General features: G+C 50.2%; 1 protein-coding gene across 1 annotated transcript in view; it reads right to left on the bottom strand.

Moving 5' to 3' along the window:
- The window catches only part of RCSD1 (RCSD domain containing 1), a 66561-nt gene that overhangs the window by 9525 nt on the left and 44288 nt on the right, over positions 1–12748 (bottom strand). Inside the window, exons 3-6 of the mRNA XM_065900806.1 lie at positions 9034–9132; positions 7786–7875; positions 3761–3832; positions 45–248 (exon numbers count right to left, since the gene is read on the bottom strand). Coding sequence (XP_065756878.1) covers positions 45–248; positions 3761–3832; positions 7786–7875; positions 9034–9132 — 465 coding nt within the window. The remainder of the gene's footprint in view (positions 1–44; positions 249–3760; positions 3833–7785; positions 7876–9033; positions 9133–12748) is intronic.

The following is a 12748-nucleotide window of genomic DNA, read 5'->3' as shown; positions in this document are numbered from 1 at the left end:
GCATTTCCACAGACACACCACAGTACTTAGGACCCAGATATTACCTTATTGTAAGAGGGCAGATGACTGCCCTCAGGAGGCTGGTCAAAGCTGACGGGCACCTCCTCTGGCTCACTGGCCCGAGACCACACGCCAGGGCTGCTGGGGGTAGAAGGCGGGCTGTGAAATGGTGACACCATGGCCTTGAGTCCAGGACTCTTGGGTGAGGCCCCAGGCAGCAGGGCCGCTGGATCAAAGACTAAATTGGCCTGTAGAGAAAAGATGAGGAATTTCAAACCCAGGCTGCATTCCGTAAATGCCCAGGAAGCACTGATTTGATCCGGCAAAAATGCATCGGAACAGTCCCGATTTATAGACAAAGAGGCCAGAATAGCACCTGCAGGCACCAGGCTCTCATGCTGTCAGCACCCTTTACCATCGTTCTCATCAGAGTCAAGAGCAGTTACCGCTTACTGGATGCCTACTCTTTGCTGGGCATGTGCAGTTTTCCTCTCTACAACCACCCTACATGTTCGGTTTTGTTCTCATGGAACAAATTATCAAAGTGTTTAAGGAATCTGCCCTGGGATTCAAGCCAGGTCTGTTTGTCCCTCAGTCTCCAAGTACAGGGTCTCTCTCGGTAGACCACAGTGGTGGACACAGCAGGCCACCACGCCTTTCCAGCGGGGAGCCAGCGGAGCAGATGCCAGTGTGTGACCCTACTTGCAGCATCGCAGTGCAGGTGCAACCAGACCAGAATGAACCCCGAGGGCAAGCAAAGGGGAGGGGTTACCCGAAGGTAACCGAGGCCTGAGGGAGTCATGAGTTTGGTGGGGGAGGAGGCGGTGGTCGCAGATCTATCCGACTGCCTCGGGGAAGGTGCTGGTGCAGATGTCTACGGAGGGACTGAACGTGAGTCCCTTGGGTCCTCTAGCGCCACCTAGGGGTTCTTGTTCCTCCTGCTCTGACCTCTGCGTTTCCAAATCATTGCGCAGTTGCATCCTCCAGAGCAGGAGAGCCAGCAGCAAGGCCTCCAAGGGGAGGGACCAGGCTGGAGGGGCAGATAATGCTCTCCACGCAGACACACCCAACTCCAGATGTTGCCTCTTTCACTTAATAGCTGTGTGACCTACAGCGAGTCCAGTAGCCTTTCTGTGTCTCAGAGTCTTTATTTGTCCCATCAACTGAGCCTGACCTTTAGAGTCTTTTATGATCTGGTCCCCTTACTCTCTCCTGCCACTACCCGACTCACACCCTTTCCCTCCAGACTCCCCTCGGTGCCACCCTCCTGCCAGCCGAGGCTCTGTCACCTTGGAGAACTCCAACATGTACTTTAGGACTTGCACAGTATAGAACATTACACATGTTTAGGACGATGTTCGTATTTCAATTGTGATCTTAAGAAAGAATTTATAATATAGACAAGATTGTGTCATTGTCCAATTAAAAATATAAAAGTTAAACAGCAACAGTGTGAGCCCATGCCATGTCTAAAAGCAGCATGTTGCAGGTACAAAGCGACAGGTTTGGACCACAGAGGCTGTGGGAGATGGTGTGCTAGGATGGCTCAGAGGACTTCATGGCAGAGGGGATATTAACTGGGCATTAAAGGAGGTCTTCCTGCCCTCTCAGGGTCAAGCTGGGACATTCCCTCTGTAAGACTCCTTGCAAATAAAATGGGTCTTGCTAGCCAGCGGAAAACTTGAACTTTGAACTATGGACTATTCTAGTGAAGAAAAATCATAGTTCCTAACTCATCCAATAGAATACTTAGAAGAAAAATGAAGCTGGTGATGCACTTCTTAGTTCTTTCCCCACGTATTTCCAACAAAGTAAGGTTCCTATGGGATTTGGCCAAATTATATACTGTCGCTGACATTCTTCATGAGATTAAACCATTAGAGATTAAACCCTCATTCTCAGGTTGTGATGTTTCCCAAAGAGGCTTATTAATGACTAGAAAGGGGAATAACACCAAGACTGCAGGGTACACAGCATTTGCAAACTAACTTCTGGCACTTAGATGAGGTCTGTGGTAGGCTGCCGGGAGACAGAGGTAGGGGTTCTTGGCTACACCCTTTGGATGGCTGCTAGGAGGGAATGTCTGAGTTCTGGGGTCCCTTCTGAGAGATCCCTGGTATGTATATGGGAGCCCTGCAGCCTCCTACAGCGATGGGCAGCCCACTCCCTCCCTGCAGCTGGGGTGGGATCAGGGCTTCTCAGTATGAATTAAACTTCAGGGGAGACCCCCCCCCGCGATGAGGTAGGCTCATAACCCAAACCAGAGATGCTTCCCTTAACCCCAAATCAGGCTGGGGGCCAAATCCCTGGTCTCTCACATAGCTGGGAACTGCAGAGGTTGTGGCTACTTGTCTTGACACACCCCTAATAATGGCTTCAGAACAAGGTAGACGAGCCAATTTTATTAGTTGGACCCAGAGGGGAGGATCCAGTGCAGGAGAGCCTTGTTGTTCTCCTGCACAGAGACTGCGGTGAAAGCTGGAGCATCTTCTACAGGTCCCACCCAGATATATCATGCCTGTCCCTCCTCTGTGCTTTAGCTCATGCTGTTCTCACACCAGGAGTACCTTCCTCCCTCCTTTCCAGCCACTATTCCTAAGGACTGACTCAGGAAATAGGTATTTCCTAAAGCATTTGTTAATTACTCCTGCCCAGTTGACTGTCTTCTCGCTCTAAAATTTTACCGCAGTGGTTCTCAGCGGGGGTAGGGGGCAGGGGGATGATCTTGTCTCCAGGAGACATTTGGCAATGTCTAGGGACATTTTTCTTTGTCACAGTTTACTGAAGAGTGCTGCTGGCATCTAGTGGATAGGGACCAAGGATGCTGCTAAAGCATCTTGCAGTGTACAAGGCAGCCCCTGCAACAAAATTTACCAGCTCAAATAATGCCGAGGTAAAAAGTCCTGGTCTAGGGCTTCCCTGGTGGCACAGTGGTTGAGAGTCCGCCTGCCGATGCAGGGGACGCGGGTTCGTACCCCGGTCCGGGAGGATCCCACATGCCGCGGAGCGGCTGGGCCCGTAAGCCATGGCCACTGAGCCTGCGCGTCCGGAGCCTGTGCTCCGCAACGGGAGAGGCTGCAACAGTGAGAGGCCCGCGTACCGCCAAAAAAAAAAAAAAAGTCCTGGTCTAGAGCAGTAGGAGTCTGATAGTTACCCACAATTTAGATCTCCAGTATCTACTCTCCTATATGTCTTTTATTGTATCATGTGTGAAAACCTTGTCTCCCCAACAAGATTGCGAGATCAAGTGCAGTGTCATATACTTCGTTTCCACTCCCAGGAAAGCCAGCCCCACTGTGGGCACAGTGGTGAGGGCTCTGGATGTATAAGGTGGCGAGGCAGGATGGAATGCTTTCCAAACAATGAACTTGGCCGTAGTGGTATAATGACTAGCACCTGAATTTCAGCCCTGTGTAAAGCTGAAACGGTTTGTGGCTGCATTCAGGCCATGGAGAGGACTTGGCTATTCCTGGAGTGTTTCCCGTGTATAACATCCTTTCCCATAAGACTCTTGAGGCATCTGATTATCTTCAATCTCCATTAGGTACTAATGACATGAGCTCATGTTTGATAGGGTCCTTATTTTAGCATTTTGCCCCCAGGTAGAGCCCCTCATCCTTCAGGGCAATTTGATCACTAGCTGGTTATCAGAGGTCAACTGTCCAGGTGACATCTGGGACTACCCTAGGAGCCCCAAAGACATGCAAATGTTGGATAAGAGAGGGGGTTGGATAGGAGGTAACATCGATTCTGAACTTACCTGGAGCTTCTCGATCAGAGGCGAGCTCTTCACCTTGACTTTAGGAGGGTGGCTTGCATTGGGCGGTGACTTCTATAAAAGCAAATGGACCAAAACAAGCAAATGAGTGAGGTGAAGGGAGGTGGGGTTCTGGCTGGAGCCCAGAAGCCACAGTTGGAATAAGAAGAGAAGAAAAAGTTGGTTTTACCACCTCATCACTTAGCTTCGGGAGCTCACTTACCTCCTGAGGTCCTGGGCGTGGCAGAATCCCCTTCCCCTCTCCCTCACCCTACCACTAACAAGACCACTTGAATCTATGGATCAGAGCAGGCAGGACGTCTGAAACACAGCAGGCCTCCTGTTCCAGGAAGAATGCCTTCATGGTCATTATGAGAGAACAGACTGTGTCTGAGGGGGACAAGATCTTCACCTCATGACCTTCAACAACACGAGCCAACAATTGGAGGGGATTTCAACGAGAAAGGGCACAGAGACCATCCATTCTGTTTGTCATAAACATAAGAAACCACAGAGCCGGAGTGAAACCTGACAGAGGTATACTTGAAGTTCTTCCCTTAAACTAATAATATTTTGGAAAACCCCACCAATAGTGTTGTTTATAAATTATCATATTCTAAAACACTGACTATTCATTTTGATGAAACAGACATTTATTGAGTATCTCCTACATTCCAGGCATTGTGTTGGTTACACAAAAATGAATATGATTGAGTGCCTACCCTCTGAAAGTGGTCAGTGTCTGAGATATCTTGTGTATATATACACACACACACACCCCCATATATATGTTCTGTTAGTTGGGATATTTTTGCGATGAGTGTATTGTCAGGAATCTTGCCTGTCTTTGGATTTTATATTATCTAAAAAGACTGACTCCTTCCTGTTTTGTGTAAAATCCCTACAACTTGATTCTAGTTCCACAGCTATGTTGATCCTCAACAGGCAGGAACGATGACAGTGATGATGATGGTGATGGTGATGAAGAAAAAGATGACTTCCACGCTGTCAGACAGAGACCTATAGCTTGGGGACCCTGCTCCTCGCACCCATGTGCTAATTTACTTGAATCATAAGAAGAATAATACAATTTCTTATAAATATTCTGAGATAGTCACTGAGTGAGATGATTGTATTTTAGTGATGGAAGGAGACAGACTCACTCAACTGAACTCCCTGTGACCTTTTTAAGGCCCAGCATTGCAGGGCGGGGGAGGTGCTGGAGCGTGGGGCAGCCACTGGCTGGGACTCAGGAGCTCCCTTCCCCAGCCCCTGCTAAATCCGGCTTTGACAGGAGCCAGATGGCTGCCCCGGCCTCAGCCTCCCCAGCCAAGACCCAGGCAGGTGGGCGGGTTGGAATAAATGATTGTAAGGCCTCCTCCAGCTCTCAGGTGCCTCTGGCTCCATGAGTTTACACCATCAGACATATTTCCAGGGCAGTCAGTCTTTCAAGGAGCCTTGTGTCCACCGTGAGAACAAAGAGCTTCCAGCCCAAACTCAGTTGTCCTTAATTTCTGGGCTTTACAGTGAAAGTTCATATGAGGCCGCGTTTCTGAAGATACTGTTTAGGAACTGCAGCAACAATTGTGCTGACAAAACTCACTTTATGTAATACTTTATTCTCTTCTGCAACGGACTAGTATCTTCTGAAGAGTGAAAATTCAAAAAACACAGCCCCTTCATCGTAGGACAGTGCTGGGAACCCAGCTCATGCCCTACAAAATCCTCATTGATTCGAATTGAATGAACTGCAAAGCGGGAAGAATCCAGAAGAGCCGCCAATGCCATTCCTGGGAACGGCTGAAGGTGGCAGTATTTCCTTTACTGTTTAACAAGCAGCTCTACTGTTTAACAAGTGGCCTCCGCTCATACAGTTGGTGGAGAAAAGTCAGCCTGACATCTCTCTTTATGTATGTATATATGTCCATATATGACATTCCTATAATGTCTAGAATAATGACCAGATTTTTCAGATGGAACTGTTTTCCAGCCCTTCTGTGGGCAGGCAAGGCAGGCTCAGTGGCCATATTAAACACTCTTTTGGGTGGGTCCTCCAGAGAGGGGCAACTCCAGGATACCCTGTCGGCAGGGGCTGGCTCCACCGTCTCAGGCCTGTGCAGGCATAGGGAGGGGGCAGGGATGAAGAAGGGATGGGAAGACCCTCTCCGGCACTGTGCACTGGGAACCGAGGGGTAGCTTGACTGAGGCCTTCCCAGGCCCCCAAGGCTCCCGGCACTAGGGCTCCTGCAGGCTGTGTCGTGGGAGTCCGGAAGGAGAACTGTGGCAGCAGCCTCCACAGTTTTCTAACCCAGCCAGACAGAGCTGGCTGCTCGTTTTATTTTTATGTGAATTTCAAGCTCGTGACAAAAAGTCACTGATCTCTGGAAGCAACGTCCTTCCCACGTGCAAGCAGCCTGTCACTCCACGCGGGACCTTCCCTCTTAAATCCACCCTCCCATTCATCCAGCCCTTGGCTATTACATGCCATTTAGCTGCTGGTGGTGCCCCATGGGATGGAACATGTAAACGTATTTCTCCCAGAGCCACTGAACTCCCTCCACTTTTATCCAGGGGACAAAAGTCCCCATCTGGCCCCTATCATGTCTGGTCAGTGTTCTTGTCCCATTTTACAAAAAAGGAAGCAGGTGCAGTGCAGTGACTTCTCTGGGGCTGAGTCCAGGTCATCAGGGGGCAGCCTCACGGTAGGCACCTAGTGGCCACGGCCTCAGCCTATTGCCTAACATAGACTCCAAGCCCTCAGGGTGAAGGTCACGGGAGAAGTTCACCCTCAGTAAAGAGAAGTTGTTGGTATGGCTTTGATCGGAATGCTGGCTGATGACCCCACGAAGATGGGGTCAGAATCATGATATCAGCACCTGAGGAGACCCCAAGAAAAACGTAGTGTTTTTTAAACTGGGCTTCTTGGGGCGCTCTCATCCCAGAAGACCCCTGTCCAGTTTTGGGGTGGGGGGAGTATTCTCAGAGCATATGGGGGGCCCCACCCCCTTCCCACTTGGTTGAGAGCAGCTCTGAGTTTCTGCTTTATCTGATGGGCTTCTGCTCATATGCCTTGGGTTGACAAAAAGGTTTGAAAACCGTTGACCGACTCCAAATGTTTCACTTTATAAATGAGAAAATGTAGACACCAAGGGCCTTGCCCAAGCCCACATGGCTATCCAGTGTCTGTCGTCGGGATGCTGGCCCCCAAAAAGGAAGCGGGGGAAAGAGGTATCACAGTTGGCATGTGGGAATTGGACTGTCTTTGGCTTGCTTGCTCTATTTTGGGGTTGGCCTCCCAGGCTGGACAAGAGAACATGCTAATCCATTTCTGGCGGGGACCACGACCACAGTGAAGCTTCCTGGGTTCCTGGGAGGGTGTGGACAGGTTGCTCTTACAGCTACAATTAGATAAATAAGGGTAGGTGAACATGCAGGCCGGGAATCCATTGGTGGCTATGATCTATGATCTATGATACCAGAGCCTTTATTATGTTGGTAACATTGGTTATTTATATCTGAGGGCAATGAAGCCTCCTGTGTGCTCTGGTTCTCTTTCAGTGATCCAGAACAATAGCCAGCCTTTTCAAGATACCACAGAAACCCACGCCTCTCTCACACTGCAGTTCTGCTTTACGTGAGTGCAGCCCTCTTTCCAGATGCTCTGCACACTTGGAAGATCGTATCAGTCAGACCTGGGAGTCAAACATGACTTTCATGACTCCTGAATCTGGTGTGGTAAAATACTCCACGGACCCATTCTCTTGGCGGAAATGCTCAGGCTTGAAAAATAGTGGTCCTGTCCTTGAAAACCATAAGGGAGGCTCAGTAACAGGGGGTAGGAAGGGACCTCGTTTTCAAAGTAAAGGATTCAGGAAGTGTTAAGGACATTCACCCCTGAATCTGAAATGGAGAAATTCCCTGCACAGGTTTCAAGTCTAAAAGTGTGAATTGCGTGCCTCCTCCTATAAAAAGGAGAAAGAAAGTCCATAACCAGCATCCTCTGAGCCCCCAGCAGCAGAAGCACTTACCTCTTCACCATTCTGGCCCAGCTCTACCCTGGGGGGGAACAGAGAGAGGGAGCAGGGCGGTTTCCTTCTTGTTGGCTTACTGGCTGGTGTCTAGAGGGAGGGCGACAGACAGACACACAGAGAGAAAAAGAGAGAGAGCTAATCAGGCAACAGGGAGGAAGAGGAAGGAAGTAGAAACTGGTTTTAGGAATGTTTAGGGATGTCTGGTGGAGAAAAGAATGAAGGGAGGGATTGCATGTCTTTGCAACTGCCCATTAACTGCCCATAAATTCATTCTAGTGAACTGTCTACCCATTTTGACTTTCAGGCTCTCTAGTCCTTTTCAGACTCTCCCAGTCCTTTCCTGCTGGAACATCCTCTTTTACTTGTGATTCACTGGCCTGCCTGAAGCAACATCTCACAATGACACCCACACCCAGCTTCTAAGCACTGTCAGCACCTTTGATCGATACTATCTCCTTCACCCTTTATGACATTCTTATCGTGTCTGAAATTATGGACCGATTTTTCAGATGGGAGAATAAAAACGCAAAACAACGCACCTAAAAAAGCATGACAATTACACTCTCGTTTGTCCCAAGGGGCCATGATAAACCTCCCCACACACTGGGGTTCCCTTCCCTCATTTCACTTCTAAGGAGCTCCTCACACTGTAGGACTCAAGAAAATCTAGCCCAAATCTCTCCAATGCTGCAATACCCCATTTGACACTGACCTCTCCAGCAGGATTCTAGAATCCACTGGTCCCCGGATCCCTTTCCTTCCTGATCCCTGGCTTCCTATCTGAAGGTGCTTCCGTTTCCGTCCTCTCTTTCTTCCCAGTTCTCCTTCTGGAATCCACCCTTGTAACGGATTCCTAAGCTTCCTAAGCTCCGGGGAGGAGCCTGGTGTGGGGACTTCTTTATTCTGAAGCAGTCCAGGCCTGGCACAGCTGCGCAAGATCTAAGTCTCTATCAGTGGACGACTGGGGTGGACAAGCCCCGGGTTCAGACCCCCCGTCTCTAACAGCAGGGCTTTCAGCTCTCAGCCCTCCTGGCCACAGGGTAAGCCTCACTCTGGTGGGGAACGGTCCTGCCCAGGCCCAGCAGCATGGCGACATTCCTCACATTCAGAGAGACCCCTCTCCGGCTTCTCTTCCTAATTTGGTAACTACCAAGCCTCCTCCCTCCCTCTCCTCTGGGCCTGACCCAGACTTCCCCTTCCTCCAGCCCCATCCCAGGAGAGGGCCTCTGAAGCCTCCTGACTCACCTTTGCAGCGGCCGCCTGCTCCCTGAATCGCCCGGCCAGCTGGGCCACCGAGGGGGGCGCTGAGTCGTCCACACTGGCGTTGGTCTCTGCTGGCCTTTCCTGGCAAACCAAAGGGAAGCCAAAGTGAACCAGCAAATATGCACTTGGCACTGCTGAGCATCAGCACCGGGGGCCACACAAGGTGCTTGCTATGTGGCCGCAAGCAGGGATGCTGCCACAGTGAGGTCTTTGCACAGCGTTTTGCAATTGGCTCCTGCATTCAAAGATGTAAAAAACCCGTTCAGTCAACTGCATTTAGTGAATGTTTATAGTGTCCTTGGCCCTGGGTGTGGCTCTGGGGATCTGGGAAGGAATAAAACTTGGTGTTGCCTGGGGGTGGAGGTTAGGGTACCCAGGGATCTGGGAGGCAGGACAAGGCCCGGTTCCTCGTCCCACGGAGACCCAGCCCAGAGAGGGCTCTATCAGGGACAGCATCTTCCCGTTGTCACATGAGGCTTCGAAAACTGTAGGCTGGCAAAATGCACTGGAGAGAGAGGCCTGTAAGTGTATCTAATGGGACGAGAAAACGTCTTTGATTGAACTTTTATTTATTTTGGCTGCATCGGGTCTTCGTTGCTGCACACGGGCTTTCTCTAGTTGCGGCGAGCGGGGGCTACTCTTCGTTGCGGTGTGCGGGCTTCTCTTGTTGCAGAGCACAGGCTCTAGGGCACGCGGGCTCCGTAGTTGTCGCTCTAGAGCGCAGGCTAAGTAGTTGTGGCGCACGGGCTTAGTTGCTCCAGGGCACGTGGGACCTTCCCAGACCAGGGCTCGAACCCGTGTCCCCTGCATTGGCAGGTGGATTCTTAACCACTGTGCCACCAGGGAAGCACCTTGACTGAACTTTTGACAAGTATTTTTGTGTCTTGTTTCCCCTACTTAATTGAGTGCCTTGGGCATAGAAATGTTCAGAAAATATTCAGATAACATGAGAGTCAAGTAGCACGGCGATGAGAACCGGACTATCTGGATTCGACAGCTGAGTCGCTCCATCTCCCTAGCTCAGTGACCTTGGGCAAATGATTTTACCTTTCTGTACCTTGACAGGGATAACAGTAGCACATCACTCACAAGGTTGTTCTGTGGATTAAATGACTGACTATACATCTAAAGTGTGAGGACAAGGCCTAGGACATAAGAAGAGCTATAGAAGCGTTATTATTACTACGGGCAACGGGGTCCTTCCTTCCAAGAACACTGCAATGACTTCAGTTCTAGGGATTTGCATATTGCATTACTGTTCTCTACAGTGTCCTAATTGAGAGAGACTCACCCCTTTTACTGTTCTGTTCGTTTTTGCTGTGAGCTTTCTGCAAACTGGTGACCAGCTGGTTACCATGCCCCTGCTCTACCCCCAATGCAAACATTGGTTTCCTGTGGCCTTCCCTCCCCCAAGGTGCCTCTAGGCCCCCTGAAGAGGCCAAGATGCACCCTGGCCACTGTTCACTCCCATGTGCCATTTGTCACCAAGACTCATACGGTGAGTCATTAAGCACTGGAAACGGCTCCCTCACTTCTGCCTTGTTACATGCGGCCTAGGGAACCACACAGTTTTAATAATGTTTTTTAAATGTCCAGTCTCAGAGACATTCAGCTTTGGTTTTTGGTGACTATGACGATGGCATTTCGTACACAGACTGCAAACTCCCTCTGCCCACGTCTAGCCTGAAACTGGGAGGATCTGGGTAGCAGTTTGCTCGAGAAAGTCCATTTCTGTCTTTCCACGGGGCTCATGGCCTACAAAGACCAAGCATGCTCCGCTCCAGCTGCAAGCTTGCATCCCTGTACACCCCCACCCCGACTCTCTCTCTCTCACACACACACACTCTCTCTTTCTCTCTCACACACACACACTCACATACACTTCCTAGGCTCTCCTTTTTGCGCTAGAAGTGTCTCCAAGCTTTCTTACTTGGGTGCTCCCTCCAAAGGAAACGTCGCTGGTCACACCGTGATGCTGCCCCTGGAGCAGGGGAGGCACACACGGCCGCCCCCCACCGCCTCGGGTGAAGTTACATGGGGGCCAAGCTTTGTGAAGGGGGCTTTGCTTAGAGATAGGAAAGAACTGCAGTGGCCACGGATCTTCAGATCTGCGAACAGGCTGCTCTGGAGGAAAAGACAGGTCCCTCTTTACTGTTTCCTGCTGTAAGTCAAGTTTATTCTCATTCCAGCCTAAACATCAGATGCTGATTTCACATAAAGATGTAAAAGGATGCACCTCTCTTCAAGAAGCCAGAGTCCCCGACAGCGCTGGCGCGAGCAGGGAACCCAATGCCCGCTCTGATTAGTGCCCTACATGTGTCACGCAAGGCGTGGTCAGAGGCAAACATCTTGTCCTTGTGATTAATTAATTGAGCTGCTCTTGGCAAACATGCTGGGCCCATCAGTCTGTCCATCTGTCTAACTTCCCGCCCCCATAACAGCTCAGTCTCTCTGTCCTTTGCTATATACTGCTCGTGTCCTGCTGACAGTGCACTTTACCCTCAGCCCCGAAGGCGCCAATCACTAGCGGTGCAGGAAGATACATTCCAGATAAAAATAGAGCCGTACAGGAATCAGAAACTCCTCCCTAACTTCCCTGTCTCAAAACCAGGCTTGGCGAGGGGCAAGAGAACGATAAGGCTTCTGGAAGCATTTAGGGCTTAAAAGCTGGGTTGAAGGAAAGATTATTATACGTCTGAATTTGTTTTCCTGGAGCCCAGTGAATGGGTTTTCTTTAGAATGTCTATGGACTCCAGAGCTTGCTGAAGCCTGGCAAATCCACTCACTACCAGCACCTCTCCAGATGCTTCTCATCCTATGTTGTAGAAGAATGACTGATTGTTGCCTCCTCTCAGTTGGGCACATCGAAGCCCAGAGAGGGCAAGTAGCTTAGCCAGAGTCACACAGGAGAAGCCAGACAGAATAATCTGTGAAACACTTGACTCTCACCGCCTGATAATCCAGCAGTGGACATCAGTTAAGTAGCCTAATTTGTGAAAGTGCTTTGAAAACTGTAACGCGATATATAAATAGTGAAACTATTATAAGCTGCTGGGTTACGCAGGTACAGCAGAAGAAGCATGGCTTTGGGCGTGGACAGGCACCGTGGCTCAGCCTGTTTGAGGCTTTGCCTGGATTTCTGCCTTGCAAGTCTAGCAGGTACCACTAGTGACCTCTTCCAGTGGTTCAACATCACACCACCTTGGCCCCAGGCAGGTGAGAGTCTCCTTCCAGCTCACCTGCAGGTGTTCTCTCTCTTTCTCTCTCTCTCTGTCTCAGCCCTGAGGCTGGTTTGGGAAGGTCTTGCTCCCACCTTGATTGTTCTTAGATCTGAGAATGACTTCAATGTCCCTGCCTAGTCCCCAGATTTCCTGGGAACTCACCCCCCACCCCAGCCTCTCTGGGACTTAGAGTTCTTTCTCTGTTCCAAAGATGTCCATTAAGTGTTGAACACAGAGCCGGGAACACAGAAAGTCCTCCTCGAAGGGTGCTTTCTTTCCCTTCCCCCCATCCAACCCAGTTGTGATGTCAGGGCCTGGGCACCTGTTCCCAGAGTCACTGATACCCTAAGCTCACCCCTCTCTCGCCTGCATCCACATTCCGGGTCTTGGTCAGTTTTGACCTCAGCTGGTCCTTTCTTCTTGGGGCCAGTTTCCACATCTTAAATCTGTTTTCTGAACTCATCTCCCTTTGCGTC

This window comes from Phocoena phocoena, chromosome 1 (genome assembly GCF_963924675.1).
Source record: "Phocoena phocoena chromosome 1, mPhoPho1.1, whole genome shotgun sequence".
Lineage (NCBI taxonomy): Eukaryota > Metazoa > Chordata > Mammalia > Artiodactyla > Phocoenidae > Phocoena > Phocoena phocoena.
Note: the sequence above shows the minus strand (reverse complement) of the source record. Positions and strands in the feature narration are given on the sequence as shown.